The following is a 22995-nucleotide window of genomic DNA, read 5'->3' on the forward strand; positions in this document are numbered from 1 at the left end:
TTTTTAACCCCCCCTCCCCAAAAGAAGCTTCCCAATCTCTCCTCCACCTGGGCAGTTGCATACAACACAAATCTGTCCCCAGGAAGTTGTGTTCTCGGAACTTAGGGCCCCCAGATGTTGTGTTGTGCCTGCAGATAAGGGGAAAGCCTCCAACAGCCTCCTCTACTGGAAAAGGAAGAATTTCAGGGCAGTGATGAAGTTAGACATCTAAGGTAGTTTTTGCTTTTTGTTCACTTCGGTTTCCTTCTAGATTTAACAGTGGAGGGGTTTATATGTTATTGTGATTCTTTTCTTTAATTTTTAGCCCCTTTGCTTTCATCAATCCCTCTTCTTAGACTCAACCTAACTTTGAGAAATGAGGTACTTCTATTTTGGATACTTCTGTCGGTTGTGCTCACACCTGTGACTTCTGAACTCACACAGCCCTTTGTTGTGTGGTAGACATCCTGTTCTCTTGTTTACCTGCTCATTCTCAGCACTCCATAAAGAACCTCTAAATTGGTGCGATTTCTCTGAGAAAATGGCTTTATTTATGCTCAAAAGAAAATTGTTTTCACTGTAAGTAAACTCCTTTAGGAAACAAATGCTAAATAGTTACATAACAGATTTGTCAAAAGAGCAAGCCAAGGCTCCCCAGGATGTTCATTGGCCCCTTTTCATTTCTTTTAACAACTACCAACGCAACACTGACCATATGCAGAACCCTGGGCTGGTTATGAAGGGGGAGATGGACAGAGCCATGGACCAGGCTGATGTGGCTCCTCCGTTTGTGGATCTGTCCACAGCCCTGACTCCTGCTGCCAGGATCTGCAAGTTAGAGTCCCCACTGTGGGTCTGTCATTATCAGACACAGTAGTCCCTTCTGCTCTTTCCTGCACTTCCTACAGAAAAGTGCCATCATCCCTTTTCAACCTTGCAAAGCAAAAGAAAGGTAGAATTGTGTTTTTTCCTTTGTGCTATTTTGTCAGTGAAGCCTTTATTCCTTTATTTTAATGGGATCCACAGAGGATTTAAGGCAGCCCCAAGACAGCACATACTTGTTCCCCATTGCTTACCGAGACCAAATCTATTAGGTTCCTCAGTTGGGGAGCAGCCTCATTGCCGTCCTGCCATGAATACCAGCTTAGTCTGGAGAATTCAGTTGGGTTGGAGAGTAGCTATGTCAGCTTTATTTCCAGAGACTTTTGAAATGATTCTTGACCTCCCTACATCCATCCCACCAGTAATCTCCATCTTGCTCCCACATAGTAATGCATTGAAAGAAGATGTTAATAGGCTCTGTTTTTTTAGTTAATTAATTAGTTTCAGGTTTTTGTTTAAATTCTAGTTAGTTAACATACAGTGTAATATTGGTTTCAGGAGTAGAATCTAATGATCATTACTTACATGTAACACCTAGTGCTGGTCACAAGTGCCCTCGATGGGTTCTATGTTTCAGTCTCTCCCATGGAGGCAACAGAAGGGACAAAGTGAAAAGTGAGTTGTTTTTCCCATTCAGATGTCTGTTTTTTTGGTTGTGTGGTTTTCTGTACTGACTGATTGGATTTCATGTTTAAGACATTATCTTAAACATTCTGTACACTTACCGTGTAAGTAGGACTGGATAGTTGTAATTGAAAGTCTTCTGGTTTTTGGACTGAGTCCTTAGCAACTGTCAGGGCTCCATCCTCCCTTTTGGATGGGAGAAGCAGAATTCTGTCATTGATAGAATACAGCTGCTGAGCTCAGGCAGCCCTTAAGATGGTCTCCCAGTCTAACCATTTATAAGCCGTGTGACTTTGGGCAAGTTACTTAACCGTGAGCCTCAGTTTACTCAGCTGTAACGTAGGGTTAAAGCCAGGTATCTTATTGGTAGAACTAAATGAGATAATGTGTGTAAAACCCTTGGCTGTAATAGGGACTCAGTAAATGATAACTTCTTAAATGTTAGAACAACCCTAGAAGGCTCTGCCATGTATCCAGGGTACTTGGCCACTGTGTAGCTTCTTTAATCTTTCATCTGTTGATCAAGGGGAACCATTGAAGGTACATAGTAGATATGCAGTAAGTGTTGAATGAACAAGGGAGCCTTGGTACTTTGTTCTGTTGCCTTAGAATAGCACTTCACACTGTGACTTTTGCCCTGGGAGGTGTCCTGAGAGATGCTTTGAGGAAACTTGCCAGTTAAATTTGGAGAATGCTCTAGAATCTACAGTATATAGATAGATTCTAGCTCTCTCTAGAGATAAATAGCACATATCACTGTTAGAGAAGTTCAGAAAAGTTGGAGAGAGAAGAAACCTCCGTAGCTTTTCAAATTTGGCATTTTCCAAGCTCATTTGATTATATGGGGTAATGATGGCACCTCCATGAAGCTGTGATGAAGCTTTAATGGGTTAACATGCCCAAAGCACTTAGAACAGTGCTGGGTAGAGTGAGCACCACAAAGGGGTGGCTGTGACTAAGTGCTTTTTCATCTGTGGACTCTTCAGAGTATTTAGCCATTCCCTCGTTGATGGCCATTTCTGTTATTTCCAATGATGTATTGTTACAGACAGAGCTGTGGTAAAACCCTTACATCTGTGCAGGTATTTCTGTGGGTGAGTGTCCTAGAAGTAGAATTGCTGGGTAAAAGGATATGCACACTCAAAAATGTGGTAGATCCCTCAGAATTACCTTCCAAAATCTGATCAGCCATTATCTAACAGCTCATTTGCCCCTTGGAGAGATAAGAAGCTATCTTCCCATACCACGTGTGTGCTGCATCCTTTCTTCCTCCTGTGCTCTAATTGAAAATGGAGTGGACACAACAGAAAGTCACCCCTCTCTTCTGTCTTGCAGAGTCTGGCCACAGATAAGGGACCAAAATGACTGACTCAAAATATTTCACCACGACCAAGAAAGGTACTGTTTATTTCATTGTGGGGTCTTTTCCTACTCTTTCCCTGCTCCACCCTTCTGCCTTCTCTGCCAGGGTGGGCTTTGGGGCAGGGGTGGAGGCCTGGAAGCGAGTGGCAGGAATTTCCCAGAGCATCTTTAACCTTGTGGATTCAGAACACTGGAGTGTTGATAGTGTAAGAAATTGACCACTTCCTTTAGAACTCAGGAAGAGAAGAGCACTCTGGGGCGGGGGGGGCGGGGAACGACACCCTCTTTTGTTCTGAATGGCCTAATGTTATTAAATATGATTTTTTTTTCCTGGAAGAAAGAAAGCACACAATCCTATCAGTAACCTCACAGTGATATGTGTGTGTGTGTGTCTGGTCTTTTTCCATGGGCACATGTTTTACGTGGTTGAAGTCAGAATTTATATCCTGTTTTTCATCTGACATTATCTTAAACATTTCCCCACAGTTCTAACTACTCAATGTTAGTCTGCTGAGTTGCTGCACTGAAATTTGCTAAGCTGGTCTTATGTTGTAGGGTATTGTGGTTGTTTCTGCTCTCTGGAAAACAGATGGTTATAGTGGCTGACGAATGTGCTTTAACCCTGTAAGCATCTTTCGGACTGACCCTTCCTTCTTCCTTCCTTCTTTCCAAGCAAGATTGACACACACCTGCTGACCAGATGAAAAGAGTCTGTTGTTGATGCAGCTGAGCCAGGACCTGTAGTCTGCCCCTTATGGAGCACTTCTTCATTGGTCTAGCCAGTTTTTACTGAGCCCCCTCCATGTGCCATGGAGTCAGATTGGAGTCTCTGACCTGGCTTTACTTGCAGTTAAGCAGAGAAGACAGACTATTAAATAGTAATCACGCTAAAGTTGGTAGGTCTGTGCTAAGGGGAAGTGCAGGGAGCTGTGTGGACCTTGGGTGGAGCTAACTAGGTAAGGGGGAGGGGAGAGGAGCAGAGCGGAGCACTTGCTTTCCCCAGGGTACCTTCGGGGAAAAGGAAAAGAAAGCACCTGGGCACAAGTTACTGAAGTGGGATGAAAGGAGAGTTGGAGAGATGTGCAGGGCTAGAGGGGGTGAACGTAGTGCTGAGTGTATTGGGGTGTCAGTGGTTGAGTTTTTGCGGGTTTTCTTTTGAGAGGAATGTCCATAGAGGGATGCCTAGGTCCAAGTCAGACATCAGTTATAGTTTTAAGCAACAGAAGGTCCAAGGCAGCTTCTAATAAAGAAGTGAAGGGGATGATATTAGGGAGAGGCAAGGGGAACAGTACCACAGCTTCCATGAGAGATGATAGTACCTGAGCCCAGGGGGTGGGGTAGGGTGCAGCATTGTGGGTAGAGAGAATCCGATGCCTTGTATATGATTGAGGAGGTAGGTTTGGTGACTAATTGGATTTCAGGCCCATTAGAGGAAAGAGACGTTTTGGAAACAGGCAGATCCCAAGTTTACCTCATCAGCCTTCTTAGAATTGAAGTGACTCAGGCCTAGATCCATTAGTTGATGGACAGTTGTATTGAATTTGACCGAGCACTTTGAGCAAAGCCGGGGTGGTCCTGCAACATGAGGGAGGAGGATCAAAGTCATCATGGTCTGTTGGATCCTGCAGCAGGGAGATATGGTCCCCTCAGTCTCTTGGAGGGGAAGGGCATGTGTTCCTTCTGTCCTAAGGAAGTCGAGTCTGAACTGCAAGGTCTGCAGATTCCTACTGGCTCTGTTGAGCAATATCCTCAGTGAGGCCTTGCCCTGGGCCATGCTTTGTGATTGTTCTTAATTAACTTTGTTTGCTGTCTGTCATCTCAAGTTCTTTCCCTGAGCACCACATTGTTCAATCATGATAAAAACCTGCAAGTTTTCTTTTTCTCACTGTGTATCCATCTAGAACTTCTTCAGCACTTCCCCCCACGTGACAGTCTGCTTTATTCTGACCCTAAGTAACTTGAGAGGGAAGCCCAGGGCTCTCCTACAAAAAAGGAATCCAAGTCACATGGCAAATTAATAACAATAGTAGTCACCTTTAATGCAGGCCAGTGAGTGCCAGCCACTGAGATGAGTATTTTATATCTGAGTGTTAAATGAGAGAATTCACTGCTCCAGTCAAAGTAGAACGAGTACAGGCAAGGAAATTGACTCAGAGAAGCAAAGTGATATCCTTAGTTGGCCTGAGCATATGGGCTTTGGAATTGCAAGACCCAGTTTTGAATCTTGGCCCTACCTGCTATTGGTGGTGTGTTCTTGGGCAAGTCACAACCTCCATTTGCTCATCTGTAAAACGGGGGCAGGGGTATGATGCAGAGTTGTCATGAGAATGAAATAAGAAATGGAGAAAAGTATGGCACCTGCCTTAGAAAAAGGTTCAGGAAATCCTGGCGGCTGCTGTTTTGAGGGCAGGAGGCCTGTCTGATTCCAAAGTCTGCCCTTGTAACCTGTCATTGAGGTTATCTGGGCCCTGAACAATCCTATTTCCTCATTTGTTTTTTTTTTTGTTGTTGTTGTTGTTTCCAGATTGAGTTCTTAAGAATAGCTTATTATGTGCTCAAGCTCTTACGGAGCAAGTGAATTCCCATTTTCAGAGCTGAGCAACCACTTGTGGCTTAGGAAGTGAAACCCTGAGTGCACTGTTTTTAACTGGAGGTTCTAGGAAAACAGGAAAAGCCAAGTGTGGGAATCGAGCAAATCCTATCCTCTCCCTTCACATCTTCAGTCCCCAGATACCATCACACACTGCCTTGAGGACTTTGGGTGAGCGTGGTAGCTGAGGAGAATTTTGCTTTCCTCTGAATGTTTTTTTTTTTTTTTTTAAGATTTTATTTATTTATTCATGATAGGCACACAGAGAGAGAGAGAGGCAGAGACAGGCAGAGGGAGAAGCAGGCTCCATGCACCAGGAGCCCGATGTGGGATTCGATCCCGGGTCTCCAGGATCGCGCCCCGGGCCAAAGGCAGGCGCCAAACTGCTGCGCCACCCAGGGATCCCTCCTCTGAATGTTTTTAACTGTGGCTGACCACGACCTATCCTCACACTTTTTGCCTCCCTCTAAACCTTTGTAGCTTCCACAGTTCTCTCTGTTCAGTCTAGCATATCCTCCAGGCTTCCCTCTTGATGATTCCTCTCTTCAGAATTGTCCCTCTCTACTGCCTCTGTCATGAAGGCCAAGGACCTAAAGCTGCCCTCAGCTGGTAGCACAGAGTGTCTTACCTGCCTCTGCCCTCCCATCCTTTGGAATTTGGGGATTGAGAATGACCCCCTGGCAGGGTGGGGGTGGATCACTCATACCTGCCTCCTTTTTTAGGGGAGATCTTCGAGCTGAAGGCAGAGCTCAACAGTGACAAGAAGGAGAAGAAGAAGGAGGCGGTAAAGAAAGTGATTGCGTCAATGACCGTGGGCAAAGATGTCAGGTGTGCAGGCGTAGGCCGGGTGGCAGCAGGAGCGGGGCTCCAAAGCTTGGGTCTAGTTCAGATCTCTCCTTGACATTATCTCTAGGTACCTGTGTCTCCCCTTGTTATAGCTCCCTTCATGAACCACCTTTCCAAACAGAAGGTTTTGTTTACAGAGGGGTCCTATGCTCAGATGCTGCTGGGGTGAAGTGGCAGGAGAGTAAGTGAAGTGGGCAAGGTCAAAAAGGTAACAAGCAAATTAAGTGGATGTAGCAGAACCCTGTCAGAGATTCCAAAGGATTGCTGCCAGCTGGGGAGAATGAACCCAGTCTGGGCAGGTCTGGTTTTAAAAAAAAAAAAAAAGAAATCAAGATTTTTCATTTTAAATCTCTTTATTTTAGGTTGCCAAGATGATATTAAACAAATACTGTAGTAACAGTAACACACACCTGCAGATGGAATTTATCGAATTTATCACTAGTTTGCAGCCTCTGCTTTGCATCTGATTGCCAGAGCAAATCATATGTAGAATGCTGCCTCACCTTTGCTCACACTTTTGCCCTGTGTAGAATGTCCCTTTCCCCTTTTACATTTACCAGCATGTTTTCCATCTCTTAAACCCCATTCACGGTGTCTCTGTTGCCTTCACTCGTCACCCCAGCCCACCCCCCTGAGTGTGCAGCATTTGTTCTGTGTTCCTATCACCTGGCACTAATTCTTGACTGTCCTTTTATTATGTGTACTTGTGTTTACCTGCCCACCATGTCATACAGTCCCCAAGGAGGAGGATTGGATTTTGCAACAACTTAAGAGTTGGACAGTATTTGAGAGTATGCAGAAAACGTTCAGATAGGTTTTCTAGCAGTTCTTTACAATTTCTATGTTGCAGGTAATGATGTGTTTACTGCCAAGGAAACCAGGTAAAGAAAGGGTCTAGTGGCTGCCCAGCAGTCACGTGGTTAATAGAACTAGGACTCAGGCCCAGCTCTTCTGAAATCGAAATCCAGGGCATTTCCACCCATACCCTCTCCTCTATGCCCTCATGGTGCCCAGTTCCATGACTCGTAGGCCTGGGCACTGTTGTGGAGCAGCTCCTCATCCGGATCCCACATCCGGATCACACTTCTCCAGACTTCTCTGTGGATTGCCTTATCCTATTGCCACCTCAGCAAGGGACCTCCTAACAGCACCACAGTAGAAACAGTTCTGCAGAGAGACCTGCTGTAGACAGAGTGGCAAAAGGATCAGGCATCTGCTGGAAAATTAGGCCTCCTTCCAAGTCACATCCATCCTTCCAGGACAAAGCCACTCTCCTTCAACTAGAACACTACTGTCACCTCCTCACAGAGGAAGCACCTTTGTTCTTCTGTCTCAAGCGAACTTGTTGTGCTGATGTGACAGGCCCATCAGCTGTTTCTCCTCTTCACCTTCCTCTTTCTTCTTGGTTCTTCATCTTCCAAGGTGATGCATGAAGGTCAGCATTATCAACTGGGTTCCCTCCTAAGGGAGTCCAGGGAGCTCACTTTGACCTCTTAGGTCTCTGTTACTGTGTCCTCGACCATTAAGTCACAAGCCTTGAGAGGGGAGGTAATGATGCCAGAGAGAGGAAGGAAATTGACCTCTAAGCATACTTCACATCTCAGGAGGTTTGGGACTCTGGGGTACCGTGTTGGGAGGGGTTCCACCCAGAATAACAGCAATCCTGGGCATGGGCTTTAGAACCAGAGCTGGCTCCTCAGGCAGGTTACTTGAAATTTATGAGCCTCAATATTGTCTTCTGTTAAATGAAGATAACACACTGGCTTCTTGGGGCTGTTAAATGAGATCACACATACAAAGCCCGACATAGAGCAAATGCTCCATATGTGCTGAGCTAGCTTTTAGTGGGCAGCTGAGCTGGCCCTTCTGGTGAAAGGAACATGCCTATTCCCACTTCCCTACAACCATCTGGAACCAGCAGCCCAATATAAGGGGGCCGCATTAAGTTTCAAGGAAAGAAAACAATTGTTTTCATCTATTTAGCACCTCTCACATGTCAAAGACCAGATATCTGGAGTATGGTGCCCTCTTTAAATATTACAGGGCCCTGTGTAATGGGGTTTTTTACACCTTCCCTGGAGGTGAACAAACGTGGGGAGATGAAGGAGACAGAGCTGGTTTTGAGCCAGGTCTGATAAGCTGTAGAGCTTGTATATGAATGAATCCTGTGAAAAGAACAGAGGACTTTGCTTTTCAAATCACCTTTTCGATTCCATTGCTACCAATACGATCGATTATTTTTTTTTTTTTGCCATTCTATAATTTTTTTTTTCGACGATTTTTTTTTTTTTGCCATTCTATAATTTTATTCATATATTTTGTGGAGTTCACATATCTTTTTCTTACAGCAAACATAACACTGTAGGCCACAAGAAGCTGCAGTACTATTGTTTCATTAGCAGCAAGTTAATATTTTATATCTGGGTAACTGGACAATAAATAGCCTGCTTCTTTGGATGTGGATGTTTAAAATGTAGTATCACTGCAGCTTCATAATGTGATTGCTATTTTACAGAGCTTATACACACACAAAAAAATACGATCTGTTCATGGTAACAGAGCATAGCTGATGTCCTCCCTTTTACTAGGAAGTCCTGTTATCTTTTTCTTTCTCTCCCATCCACTATCTCTGCGCCCCCACCCCACCTCCCAGACCCCTCATTAGCTCTCTGAAAAACCTTCTTCTTTCTCCAGCCTTAACTACGCTCATGCCATTTTGACTTTTCAGTGCCCTCTTTCCCGACGTGGTGAACTGTATGCAGACAGACAACCTGGAGCTGAAGAAGCTGGTGTACTTGTATTTGATGAATTATGCCAAGAGTCAGCCGGACATGGCCATCATGGCTGTCAACACTTTTGTGAAGGTAAATAGCTTGGTGGGAGGAAAGGCATGGGTGTTCACTGCTCCATCTTCCCTCCATCTCTTGGGGTGGGACACTATGGCCCTGAGTAAAAACACTCAGGCTCCTTTCTAGTCCCTCTGACTCCCAGCCTGAGGGCCACTTAGTCCTCCAGCAGAGGGCTCCCACTCTCTCAGAAAAATCAGTTACTATAGACCCTGCTAACTCATTCTGTGTGAGGTAGCCTAAGGCCTTTATTGATCCTCATATCCCCCTGGGGTGCACCAATGCCCTACATCCTTTGCCAGGGCAGAATTCAGCATCTCAGAGCTCCTGTGTTCCCCTTTTAGACTTTGCCCCTTTCTGTGTTTTCCGCTTAGATTAAGGAGCAAACGGGAGGGGGGGGTACGCGGGGGGCGGGGGCAGCCTCAGTGGCTCAGTGGTTTAGTGCCACCTGCAGCCCGAGGTGTGATCCCAGAGACCCAGGATCGAGTGCCATGACGGGCTCCCTGCATGGAGCCTGCTTCTCCCTCTGCCTGTGTCTCTGCCTCTCTCTCTCTCTCTCTCTCTCTCTCTCTGAATAAAAAAAAAAAAAAAAAAAAAAGCAAATGGGGACTTGAAGTGTCAGGGGGTTTTTTTGTTTTTGTGTTTTAAGATTTTATTTATTTATTCATGAGAGACAGAGGCAGAGTGAGAAGCAGGTTCCCTGTAGGAAGCCCGATGCGGGGCCTCGATCCTGGGACCCCAGGATCATGCCCTGAGCCAAAGGCAGACACTCAACCACTGAGTCACCCAGGCATCCCCGAAGTGTCAGTTCTGTCTACCTTTAGAGCCTTCCTAGCTCCCCTTACCCTGTCATTGCTCAGATACGGACACATGATGGGTTCTTTGGGTTATGGTACCTGATGGATGTAGGTTTGAATCATGGCTCTGCTCTGTGACTGGATGAGCTCCCCAGTCTTCCTGGGAGGCTCAGCTGCTTCATCTGTCAAATGGGAACAGTATTATATGTCTGCTGTGAGCATCAGAGTCAACAATGCACAAAGCCCAAGCATAATATGTGGCAAATGCTTGATGCCCATATGTGGCACTGACTTTTGGCACTGATGGCCACAGTTAGTGGGAGATCCCACAGCAGTATCTAATGTTGCTGAGCTTGCCTCTGCTGCCGGCCAATGACTGGTTCCCCTCAGGACTGTGAGGATCCCAATCCCCTGATCCGGGCCCTGGCTGTGCGGACCATGGGCTGCATCCGCGTTGACAAGATCACAGAGTACCTGTGTGAGCCACTCCGGAAGTGCCTGAAGGATGAGGACCCATACGTGCGCAAAACAGCAGCTGTCTGTGTAGCCAAGCTCCATGACATCAACGCCCAGCTGGTAGAGGACCAGGGCTTCCTGGACACCCTTAAAGACCTAATCTCTGACTCTAACCCCATGGTAAGCCATTGCCACTCACCGTGCCGCTTCACTACCTCCTGGGCTGCTTGGGAACATCTTGGCTCCACCCTCTACCAAGCACTCCCCAGTTCTTGGAAGTCAGAGTCTTGCTGGGTAGGCTAATTGTTCTCATGCCTGCAGTGGTTCAGGCACCGTCTTTGGAGGGAGCTAGATCTGTATTCCCTTCTCTGTCCCTTCTTTAACATGAGCTGTGTGACCTTGGGCAGACTGCCCAGGCTTCCAGAACCACCTTTTCTTCATCAGTAAGATGGATCTAATTCTCCATGGCTGGCAGGAGTGTTGTGAGGCTTAAGCTTTGAAGGTAATGTACCTAGCATGGCCTGGCACACAGTGGGCATGCAGCCAAGACTAGTGTACTCCTTACCCTAACAGCCACTGTCATTGTCACTGTCTACTCACCAAGATATCAGTGAGCTCTGAATGTGAGGTTCTCTTTCCGCACGTCTTTGGGTTACAGCGTTGCAGAGGGTCACCCTTGAAGTAGCATAGCCTGGAGGAGAGTGCACTGTGGCTGGGAGGGGAGCTCCTCTCCTTCCACACAGGTGTGGCAGCAGTTTGGAGGACAGTTCAGCAGACCCTGTTTGGAGTGAAATACACAAGCTCCTCAGCCTAGCCATCCCACTCTGTCCTATGGAAACACTGGTCACATAAGGGCACTGAAAGGCCAGTGCAGCATTGGCCATTGGAACACTGTTTGTTACAGGGAAAAGTTGAAAACCCTGCAGAATACACATAAAAACAACTGCTCTGGTAGAAGTGGGTTGAGAGCCCAGTGCTTCACTTGGCAGCCCCTTTGGATTCTTGCCCCCCATCTGTTACCAGCAGCTCTGAGGGGTTCTAGAGGAATCTTCTAACTCCAAGAAGCACACTTGACATCCCCTGAAGTGAGCTGTTGTAGCTGGTAGGCAGGGGCTGCATGCTAGATAACTAGGAATGTTTTCTGTTGCCAGGCATTTAGAGCTGGATCTTTCTTTTGTTTTCTTTCTTTTTTTTCATTGGTGAGGGCACTTAACATTTGTTCTGGTTTACAGGGGAGTCAGTAGGGTGAGTGCTCAGAGTGGGTCACCATGCTGCAAACCCTGCCCATCGGGTCCTGTTCCTTTCAGGGTATTCAGTCTCTCACCAGCAAGCATGATTAGCCCCAATGTGGCTTGGCCCAAGCAGCACCCCCAGCCTCTGCCCCTTCTACCCTCTCAACCAGGTGGTGGCAAACGCAGTGGCTGCCCTCTCAGAGATCGCTGAGTCTCATCCCAGCAGCAACCTGCTTGACCTGAACCCGCAGTCCATTAATAAGCTGCTGACAGCCCTGAACGAGTGCACCGAGTGGGGCCAAATCTTCATCCTGGACTGCCTGGCCAACTATACGCCTAAGGATGACCGGGAGGCCCAGAGGTGAGCAGGTTGCCCCTTGCTTGCCAGCCCAGTGACCTGGTCCTTGGCGGGGCTTCAGCCGTGAACTGGGCCTCAGACCTCTGCTGGGCCCTTTGCCAGGTCCTTGCCCCACAGACTATCCTCAGGCACGTCTCAAGGGAGGCCAGAGCCAGGCAGTCAGCTCCCTGCTCAGCATCAAACAGCCAGAACCAAGGCCAGCGCCTGATCTGATTGTTGACAGAGACCCTGATCACCTTGGGCTGAGTAAAGGAGGTAGATAGCACCAGAGTCACCATTCGTTGGATTCTTTCTGGGTGGCTGGGGCTCTGCCGAGTGCTTCCTATGCATTAGATGCTCCTTAAAGCATCTCTGTGAAAGGTGCCCCATCTTTGTCCACATTTTACAGGTAAGGAAACACTGGCTCAGAAGGTGGAAGAAATCCTACAGTTCACCCAGCTGGGTCTACCCTGATGTTTGGTCATAACCAACATGATATCTTGCCCGTTTTGAACGAACCCTTTTGCAGTGGGAGAAGGGAAGGATTTGACACCCAGTGTTTATTAACTACTATGCATAGGGCTTTATGTGCGTTGTTTCATGAAAGCCTTCAGCATCCCTGGAAAGATGGTACCATCATCTCCATTTTCTAGATGAGGAAACAAACTCAGAGTGGTTTTAACCTGTTGGGGTCAGTTAGCGAGCACCAGAAGCAAGATCTAGATCCTCCTACGGAAAACATGCTCTCTTAATAACTAAAAACAGGGTATTTCCCTTGTCTGTCTCTCCTGTTTACCCCCCTTGGAACGGACCCCAGCATCTGTGAGCGGGTCACCCCCAGACTGTCCCACGCCAACTCTGCTGTGGTGTTGTCTGCTGTGAAGGTGCTGATGAAGTTCATGGAAATGTTGTCCAAGGATCTGGACTACTATGGTACACTGCTCAAGAAGCTGGCCCCACCCCTGGTCACGCTGCTGTCAGCTGAGCCTGAGCTGCAGTATGTGGCCCTGCGCAACATCAACCTCATCGTACAGAAAAGGTACGCAGACTACTGCATATGTGCAGTGTGCACCTGGGATTGGGGGTAGAGGGAGGGATGTTTCTTCCTGGGAACAGGACCCTAAAGGGAAACTGACCTATAGCTCTGTAGGAAATCTCAAAAGCTTAATCCAGGAACCTTAGCCATAGACAGCTTTGTCCTCCACAGGACATTTGGAAATGTCTGGAGACATTTTTGGTTGTCAGACTTCAGGGGGCTTTACTGGCACCTAGTGGGTAGAGGCCAAGGATGCTGCTCAGCACCCTACAGTACACAGGACAGCCTCCCCTCTCCCAGAGAACTGGCCAGCCCAAAATGTCAGTAGTGCTGAGAGTGAGAAACCCTGGCTTAACCTAATCCGGTAGCAGCTCAAGTATAGACCAGCATGGTGCTTTTTAATCACAAACAATGGATGGCTCCATAATTCACAGAACCCTCCTGAAACAGGATATAAGATTCTGTCTGTATTTTTCCTGGGGATAGAGTCTATAGCATTAGTCAAATTCTCTGAGGTTGGAGGACTCCAAAGTGGCAAGGTACTATGGACTTTGCATCAGCCTAGAACCTGAGGAGGGGTATATGAGAATCACTCAGATGCCCATATCTGGCGACGCTTGGGTGGCTTAGTCAGTTAAGCATCAAGCACTCTTGATCTTAGCTCAGGCCTTGATCTCAGGGTCATGAGTTCAAGCCCCATGTTGGGCTCCATATTGGGTGTGGAGCCTACTTTAAAAAAGAAGCTCGGGATCCCTGGGTGGCGCAGCGGTTTGGCGCCTGCCTTTGGCCCAGGGCGCGATCCTGGAGACCCGGGATCGAATCCCACATCGGGCTCCCGGTGCATGGAGCCTGCTTCTCCCTCTGCCTGTGTCTCTGCCTCTCTCTCTCTCTCTGTGACTATCATAAATAAAAAAAAAAAAAAAAAAGAAGCTCATTTCTGTTGGCCCCATGGGAATGACCACAGCTGTAAGCCACTGCCTCAAAGAGAAGGTGCCTGATACCTAGGATGGGTAGAGCTTAAAAATAATTAGCAGGGCCTGAGGGGCCCAGAATAGGAGGGGATCTCTGGAACAATCCAGAAAACAGTAGGGCTTGTCTCTGGAGTTATCCTCCCAGCCTTTTTGGTCAAATGGCTCGCTCAGTTACTAACTCGTGAGCATCCATGTTTTACAGTAGTCCCCTTGCTGGGAACAGGGCTATGTGAAAACAAGGGTTTCTTGTAGACATTCTTTCTTGGAAGACAGCATATCTCCCTGTCCTTGTAGCATCATTCTGGTTCTTAGAACACTCTTTTTTTTTTTTCTTTTTAAAGATTTTATTTATTCATGAGAGACACAGAGAGAAAGAGAGGCAGAGACACAAGCAGAGCCTGACTGGGACTCGATCCTGGGTCTCCAGGGTCACACCCTGGGCTGAAGGCGGCACTAAACCGCTGAGCCACCCAGGCTGCCCTTCTTAGAACACTCTTGACAGTCCAGAGATATCAGTAGAATTGTGGCAGTTGTGAAGATTGGGAGGTAAATTTGGGAAAGCATTTTGAGTGCCTAAACAGAGCCAAGAGACTAGGGATTTATTCGTAGTTGCAGTGTAGGATTTAGTAAGATATAGCAACCTAAAGATCACGATCAGCGTGAAGGGCTCCCTGTGCTATATTTAACATGGCAAATCTCTTAAGAAGTTGACCAGGTTACCCAGGCAGCATCTGGCCTAGTCCTCACATTGGGTCAGGCAGCTTTTGCCAAGTCCTGATTGCAGAAATCATGTCTTCCTCCTCCCCCCACCCCAAGCTTGGGACCCTGTCTCTCCCACCAGGCACGACAAAGGCTTCTGCAGCTTGCACAGGAGCACTGAGTGTTACCTAGAGTCCCTCCTTTCTCTCTGCTGTGTCTTCTCCCCTCTTCACCATCTGTCCTCATTCTTTTTCCTTCTTTCTTCAGTTCTGGAAAGGGCATAGAAATAAGAGCTGAGGATGGTGACTCTTGATTCTACCCTTATTAGTACTAGATACACCTGGTGCAAGCCCCCACCTTTCAGATTTCCTCATCTAAGAAAAAAGAGGTGGGTGGTACTAGTTGAGGGAGGAGCAGCAACACTGTGGTGCAGCTCCCACATAGCAAGTGCATCTCTGAAGTAGGCATTGATCATGCTAAATGCTTCCTGTCTAATTCTCACAAGAGCCCTGTGATGTGGGTGTCTGTTGGGGTCCCTGGGACCACTCTGATGTTTAGAGATTCTCTAGAAGGACTCATGGGAGCTTATTGGAGACTCAGCACCCTGGGTTTTTATTGGGAGCTGGTCACATGGTCACCTACCAAAATTTCAAATGCCCAGAAGGAAAGCAGATATTCAGCATAAATCATATTGTTTATACAAACATTATAGGCATGGTTAGCCACCTTTATCATTTAGGGAACAGTGAGAACACTCCCAAAAACTGAGTTCCCAGATGCCAGACCTTTCTAAGGCTGGAGACTGAGGCCTGCAGTGCTAACAATTCCTACATGGTGTCATTCTGATTTTGTGAGTGAGGAAATAGAGGCCTCAGGTCCCATCTGGGATTGGCACTGAGGTCTGATTCCCATACCTGCTGCCTGCTACTCTCAAATACGAACTAACTCTTGCTCATATTCCCTCTTCCCTTCCTGAAATAATGTTGGACATACAGTGGCCAATCAGAACCTTCTGCAGGCCTTCACTGGACCCTCACTCAGGAACTCTGCAGCCGTAACAGTGATTGTCTTCACTGATGTTAGGATCTACCTCAGACCGCAGAAATACCCCAGTAAACATGAAAGGGGTTTTCTCACAGGGCTTATGCCTTGCTTTTTACTCTTTGGGCAATCCTGTCTTGCCACCAGGCCTGAGATCCTGAAGCATGAAATGAAGGTCTTCTTTGTGAAATACAATGACCCCATCTACGTGAAGCTGGAGAAGCTGGACATCATGATCCGTCTGGCCTCCCAGGCCAACATCGCCCAGGTTAGCAGAGGGCTGTAGCTAGGGGCATGAACTTTGATTTTGACAGCAATACCACCACCAAGCTGTGGTCTCTGAGTGGGCTGCCAGAGACCACAGCTCATCATTAACAGTTCATCTCATGAAGAGTGCTTAACGCAAGGCTCTGTAAGCAAGCACTCAACAAATCTTAATGGTATTTTTGTGATTAAAACATTTGTTCTCCCTACTATTACTTATCCATCCATTGAAAAGTGGTAGTCTGGTGGCTCTGTTAGCTAGCTCAGCCTAAACAAGGGTTGTCCAGTCCTGCCAACTAGTTCTTCCCTGCTTTCCTCTTCAGACATCTGGTAGCTCTCTCCTTCCCCTTGGCCCTTCTTGAGCGGGAGGCAGAATGCCATCCTTCTAGCAGTCTCTGCATACCCGTTGTCCAGGGATGTGGGTTCCCCGGAAGTTCCCACCCCCAACTTCATCTTTTCTCTTTGGGCCATAGGTCCTGGCAGAGCTGAAAGAGTATGCAACAGAGGTGGATGTGGACTTTGTACGGAAGGCTGTACGAGCCATTGGGCGCTGTGCCATCAAGGTGGAGGTGAGACTCTGGGACTCTGCCCTTTAGCAGGAGAGGGAAGGAAAGGAAGCTGAAACCAGAAAAACTAGTCTGATTCTAGAAGAATCTGCCGGCTCCTCATGGTCCAGGAAGGCCTGAGGGTCACCACTGGAGGCCCCAAAGCATCCATTGTGCAGATCTGATTGGGCTCCTTCTCTCTCTGTGATCACCTTTAGGCATTCAAGTTGTTGCAGATGAAACAAACACATCGGTAACCATGGGTTCTCCCGCAGCATTAGCTAAGAGGGTGAGGCAGCCCCAACTGGTGGTGCCCCTGGTAGACTTAGCTTTCACTTCATGAGTTTTGGGGCAGGGTTCTCTGCCTGCTGAACATTTTCGCGTTAATCATGATTCAACTAACCGTATGTCGTTTTCTCCAGGCTCTCAAGGGCTGTCCAGACCTCTGTGTCCTGGCATTTCATCCCTTATATTCTCTGCCTATGGTGACCTTCCTTAACCACTGAGCTGACTCTTTAAGTTAGCTCGTTGGGGACTGGGAGATCCTTGGACAGCTAGTCACCCCAGCCCCTTGAGGCATTTTCCCCTTGCTGCTACTGATGGCATCCTGAGAATCTCTCCCATAAGGGCATTAGTGTAACATACTGGAATAAGGGGTTGGAGGGGCTTCAAGTAGGGACTTTCTATTTTTGGTCATAGGGTCCCGTTTTGGGAAATAAGTAGAAGTGAGGTGGTGTCAGGCTGGAACATAGTCACTGCCTCGGCCTGGAAGCACTTCAAATACCCTCCCCACTCTCAGGAGATCTACTGGCTTTCTCAGTCTAATTCTAACTCTCTAGGTCCCTGCCATCCCCAGGTTGTCATTCTGTACTCATTCTCCCACTGGTTATCTGGAGAAAGTGTTCTCTTTTTTTCCCACTGTGACAAGAAAGGGAGCAAGACATGACTGAGCCCTTGGCTGAAACATGATCATCAGAGGTTCTGTTGGAAGTGGGTACAAAGGCCTTGCCCACATTACTCTTCCCACAGCAATCTGCAGAACGCTGTGTGAGCACACTGCTCGATCTCATCCAGACCAAGGTCAACTATGTGGTCCAGGAAGCCATTGTGGTCATCAAGGACATCTTTCGCAAGTATCCCAACAAGTATGTGCCCACCACTCTTAGTGTAAGGGTGATGTGGCTGTCCTGGGGACAGGCATGGAGGGGAGGGGAAGCAACAGGAGCCTCTCCCCTCTTCCTTCTCTGCCATAAATGGCATTCTCAAAAGAAACCTATTGTTTTTTCTTACTTCTGAGTTGCCTCTCCTCCACTCCCCAAACCAAATAACCACTAAAATGTAACAGATAAACTCAAATCCCATTACTCACCACCCTCTCAGGATCTTGTGGGGCAGCTTCCTGTCTCTCTTGGACTCTGCTGGGCCTCCTCTGGGTTGTCTGAGTTCCTTCATTGCTCACATGCTGACTGTGTGCTTGTCTCTTAGGTATGAGAGTGTGATCGCCACACTATGTGAGAACCTGGACTCCCTGGATGAGCCTGAGGCCCGGGCTGCCATGATTTGGATTGTAGGCGAGTATGCTGAGCGAATTGACAATGCTGATGAGCTGCTAGAGAGCTTCCTTGAAGGCTTCCATGATGAGAGCACCCAGGTGAGCCATCAGGTGTGGTGACTTGGGCCGGGATGTGGGTCATGACTGGCAGCTTGGTACCACTGCAGTCCATCCCACTCTGAAATCCTCCCCTCAGTAGTCCTTGGGGCTCTGCCCTTCATGATACAGCATTGATGGTGTGGACAGATAAGTGATGTAAGGCTGACAGGGATGGCCCCTTTTGCTCTCATACTCCAGTACCTAAGGGGGACTATGGGCGCAGTCTATGATGGTGCACACTGACGGCAAGTAGAAATTTGGAGGTTTAATTTTATATTTATCTTCGGATAGGTAATTCTTTGACTTGGTTCAAAATTGAAAAAAAATATGGATGGATGCATGATGAAAAGTCTCCTTCCTACCACTTTTCTGGCAACTCAGTTCTGTTCATGGAGATCATCAGTGTCATTTCTTGGTTTCTTCGAGGTACTTCCAGAGACAGTATAGGAATACATACTCCTACATACGAGTAAACAAACACATATATAATTGGTTTTTGTTATTTGTGATACTTAAGTTTTATAAAGTCACTGCAAATACTGAACTAGCAAGTACTAAACCATTGTTCCTATGAGCCTCTGATCACATTTTTGTCAATCAGTATTTAATCTTGTTTTTTATGTGTTTCTGTTTAGGGACACTTTATTTTTTATTTTTTTTTAAAGATTTCATTTATTCATGAGAATACACAGAGAGGAGAGAGGGAGAGAGATACTGGCAGAGGGAGAAGCAGGCTCCATGCCGGGAGCCCGACGTGGGACTCGATCCCGGGACTCCAGGATCACACCCTGGGCTGAAGGCAGCGCTAAACCACTGAGCCACCTGGGCTGCCCATGGGACACCTTATTTAATATATATTATTGATTCATTTGTATTGAACTCATGGCTCCCAGCACTGTAACTCACGCCTGTATGAAGCTGATCTGACACACATTTTTTTCCGTAAGGCAAATCACAACTTCTTCATGCTTCAGAACACTAGACAGCACTTCAACATTATCCTTGGGGGCCTATTTAAACATGAAATCACCAACAAAAAGCAAAATTTGAAAGACGTAGCCCTAAGTAGATTATGAAAAGAACACTTGTTTATAGTATGAGAGCTGAAACTAGGCAGAGCGTCATCTCCTTTGACCTCAGCTGGGAGCATGTACCTCAGGTGACTTGAACTTCTCGCTGCTCTGCACTTAGTTGTGAAAGACCATGAAAGCTCCCCAAACATTGATTTGGGGGTTATAAATACATGTTAGGAAATGGGCAAATTTGAAATATGGGCTCTGCGGATAATAAGGATCCACTGTGTATATGTTACCATTTATTCATTAATTCATACGTACATACGCACATACATACCTACTAGTTTCCACACAACATGGAGTCCAATACAGGGCTTGAACTCATGACCCTAAGATTGAGACCTGAGTTGGGATCAAGAGTTTAACATTCAACTGACTAAGCCACCCAGGCACCCCACCTCTCATTTATTTTTAAACACTACTGTGGGGCACCTAAGTGGCTCTGTTGGTAGAGCATGCAGCTCTTGATCTCATAGTTGTGAGTTTGAGCTCAATGTTAAGTGTAGAGATTACTTAAAAATAAACACTACTGGGCAGTCCAGATGGCTCAGTGGTTTAGCACCGCCTTCGGTCCAGGGCCTGATCCTAGAGACCTGGGATCGAGTCCCACGTCGGGCTCCCTGCATGGAGCCTGCTTCTCCCTCTGCCTGTGTCTCTGCCTCTCTCTCTCTCTGTCTCTCATGAATAAATTAAATCTTAAAAAAAAAGAAAGAAAGAAATTGTACAGCACTTTGCCCTTTTCTCCTAAAAATATATCTGAAGTTTCTGCTGTTATAATATATGGGACTCTTTATGGCTGCGTAGTGCCATGTTTATTTAACTAGCCTCCCCTGATGGATATGTAGGTGTCAGTCTTCTCTTTTAATCAGAGAAGTTTAGTTTAGTTTTAATCAGTACTGCTATGAATAACCTATGTAGGGCACATCTGCAAGTATAGCTGGAGGATAAACTGTTAGGTAAATTCTTTCTGGTAAAAGGGCCTGTGCTTGGAGATGTGGGGAAATATTCCATATTTCTTCTGGTATGGAAATTGTTCTCATTTACATTCCAGTCTCAGAGGTAGCATAGCCCTCCCTTTACCTCCCTGCCAACGTAGTATATTCTCAAACTGTTTTTGCCAATCTGATAAACAACAAGATGTACCTTGGTTGGTTTTGTTTGCATTTCTGTTGTGTGGAGTTGAGCATCTTTCATTTGTATTCCCTTTTCTGTGAACCAGGCACTGTCTGCTCATGCAAGACAGCTTTTAAAACGGGTTTGTAAGCACAGAAATATTTGTTTCCCAACTGGGGAGTGTAACCTCTTGGGTCAGAGCATGAGCCTTAGAATAGGAGACCCCAAACTCCGAATCCCTCTTCTGCCCCTTCCTGGCTTGGTGGCTGTACACTAATTCTCTGCCTTTCTGAGCCTTAGTGTCCTCATTTATAAAATGAGGGTCATAAGGCTCTGCCTCATCCTGTTGCTCTGTAAGTTAAATGAGATGCTTTGTGTAATGTCCTTGTCGTGCACCCAGCCCATGATAAGCACTCATGAATGGTAGTATTGGTGTTGATCAGAATTGATTTAAAAGTAAACTGGTCCGGCAACAAAGGAGACCTACTGGTTCCTGTAGCTAATAAGATCCAGGAGTGTGTTCTCTTCAAGCATGCTTAGGTGAGGGTGCCCAGATGGTGACATCAGAGTTGTGTCTGTCTCCCTGAGGCGGCTTCTCCTTTAGGAAGGCTCCCAGGAGTATGGCCTATGTGGGGTCAGTGGTTCCAGGCTGTGTCCTCACTGTATAGCAAGTGCCCTAATCCCTTGGTAGTTCCAGCAGCAGTCCAGGCCTGTTTGCATTATCCTGAGCTAATTGCCATAATTCCAGTTGGCCAGGTCTGTCAGACTCCTATTCCAGGTTCCATAGATTGAAACAGAGGAGGGTGATTCTCTGAAGAAAAGACAGCATTTCTGTTACCAGAAGACAGACTAGGTGCTAGGTGGGCAAAAACAACAGATGTCTATCACAAAATAATAGTAGTAACTCCTACCATCACCCGGTCCCACTGTCACCTGCCAAGTCCCAGGTCAGCCTGCCTCTGCCGCTTTTACTTTCACCACTGTACTAGCCGCAGCCTTAACTTGCTTGTCTCTGAGAGAAGCAGAGCCTGGCTTGGGATCCCTTCTGCCCTGCAATCAAGTCCTATCTGGGATTACTGCAGAAGGTATCCTCTGGGGGGTGTTTCTGTCCATATATTAAAGTAAATCTTGTGGCCACTTCTGCCTTCTTAAAGCCTGCTGAAGAGCCCAAGCTTAGAAAATTTGGACAAGGGAAAGCTTGAGCAGGAACTTGGCTTGAGGAAACAATCTAATCTATGTTCCTCCCCTGTTGAGTGGCCTGGAGCAAGTTAAACTTGCCAAGCCTGTTTCTTTGTCTCCAGTGCAGGGTTCCTGCAAAGCTTATTGGATGATGTGTATAAACTGGCCACTCCAGTACTCTGCACACTGTAGCTGGGTGGTGCTGGTGGTGGTTTTAATTAAGTGGCCAGCTCCCTTTGCCTCCTGGGTTCACAATACCATTCAAAGCTTTTATAAGAATACTTGTTTAGTGCTTAACAGTTTGGGAATTAAGTAACTAACTTACCTACTTATTTATTTATTTGGCCCAGCGTGGAGCCAAACACAGGGCTTGAATTTAGGACCCTGAGATCAAGACCTGAGTGGAGATCAAGAGTTGTATGCTCAACTGACTGAGCCACCCAGGCACCCCAGGGAACTTATTTTAGATTGTCTCTAAGCCTCCTTGCCCTGGGCTCTTAGGCCTCTCCAGCCATGGACAGGGAGCTCAGAAAGTCTTGGCTGAGGTGGTATGTCAGTCCAGCCTGCCTCTTGCCCCTGTTTGGATAGTAGCAGAAGCAGAGATATCATTGCAGATAGGTTGCCCTAAACATGCAGGCTAACATGCAGGGGTGTCAGTGTGTTGGTGAGAGGTGGGAGGAGTTGCGCTAGTGGCCAGAGTTCCTAGGCAGTGTAGCAGACCTGACAGTGATGAATGATGCCAGGCAGCCGGCTGACCTAGGTTGAGGAGAACTTGGTAAAGAATTCCCATGTGCTGGCTGCGGTGATATTGATGATCATTGTGACAGCTGTTGTATATTGAGCAGAATAGACGATAAGTTCTTTACATTTCTTGTTTTATGGACTCTTCCATTAATCCTGTGAGGTATTTATATAGACATTATAAATGAAATGGAATCAGAGAAGTTGTATGACTTTGTCATAAACTGAGGTGTGATGTAACTCTAGCTTCAAAATCAGCTGTCATATGGGGATCCCTGGGTGGCTCAGCAGTTTGGTGCCTGCCTTTGGCCCAGGGCGCGATCCTGGAGTCCCGGGATCGAGTCCCGCGTCAGGCTCCTGGCATGGAGCTTGCTTCTCCCTCTGCCTGTGTCTCTGCCTCTCTCCTCTCTCTATGTCTATCATGAATAAATAAATAAAATATTTTTTAAAAAAATCAGCTGTCATAAATTGTGATTTTCAGGGTTCATGAGAATCCCCTGAAGCAGGCACCCATCTCCCCACCAAAGGAGGATAAATGGCTTCCCCTGGATTACCTGGCCAGGGGCTGTAGCCAAGTCCTAGAAGCCTGTTCCTGGGCTACCTCCTACCTTGGCAGCCCACTGCTCCTCTACTGTTGGCCCATGTGTAACCAAATCATAAGGACTCTGGATTGCTTGATTCCTGACATGGACCATTTCTTAAGTGCTTGCTATGCACTGGACACTCAG

The 22995-nt window shown here is 46.9% G+C and overlaps 1 protein-coding gene across 5 annotated transcripts in view; it reads left to right on the forward strand.

Moving 5' to 3' along the window:
• Window positions 1–22995, forward strand: part of AP1B1 (adaptor related protein complex 1 subunit beta 1) — a 57011-nt gene that overhangs the window by 17412 nt on the left and 16604 nt on the right. For 4 of the 5 annotated variants that reach the window (XM_041729069.1, XM_041729070.1, XM_041729072.1 and 1 more), the window contains exons 2-11: window positions 2821–2883; window positions 6160–6265; window positions 9012–9147; window positions 10317–10562; window positions 11785–11975; window positions 12769–12990; window positions 15846–15966; window positions 16436–16531; window positions 17537–17652; window positions 17993–18158. In XM_041729069.1, coding sequence (XP_041585003.1) covers window positions 2847–2883; window positions 6160–6265; window positions 9012–9147; window positions 10317–10562; window positions 11785–11975; window positions 12769–12990; window positions 15846–15966; window positions 16436–16531; window positions 17537–17652; window positions 17993–18158 — 1437 coding nt within the window. In that variant the 5' untranslated portion in view covers window positions 2821–2846. The remainder of the gene's footprint in view (window positions 1–2820; window positions 2884–6159; window positions 6266–9011; window positions 9148–10316; window positions 10563–11784; window positions 11976–12768; window positions 12991–15845; window positions 15967–16435; window positions 16532–17536; window positions 17653–17992; window positions 18159–22995) is intronic. The other variant, XM_041729074.1, reaches the window with a different exon arrangement.

The sequence above is a fragment of the Vulpes lagopus genome, chromosome 14 (assembly GCF_018345385.1).
Source record: "Vulpes lagopus strain Blue_001 chromosome 14, ASM1834538v1, whole genome shotgun sequence".
Taxonomy (NCBI): Eukaryota; Metazoa; Chordata; class Mammalia; order Carnivora; family Canidae; genus Vulpes; species Vulpes lagopus.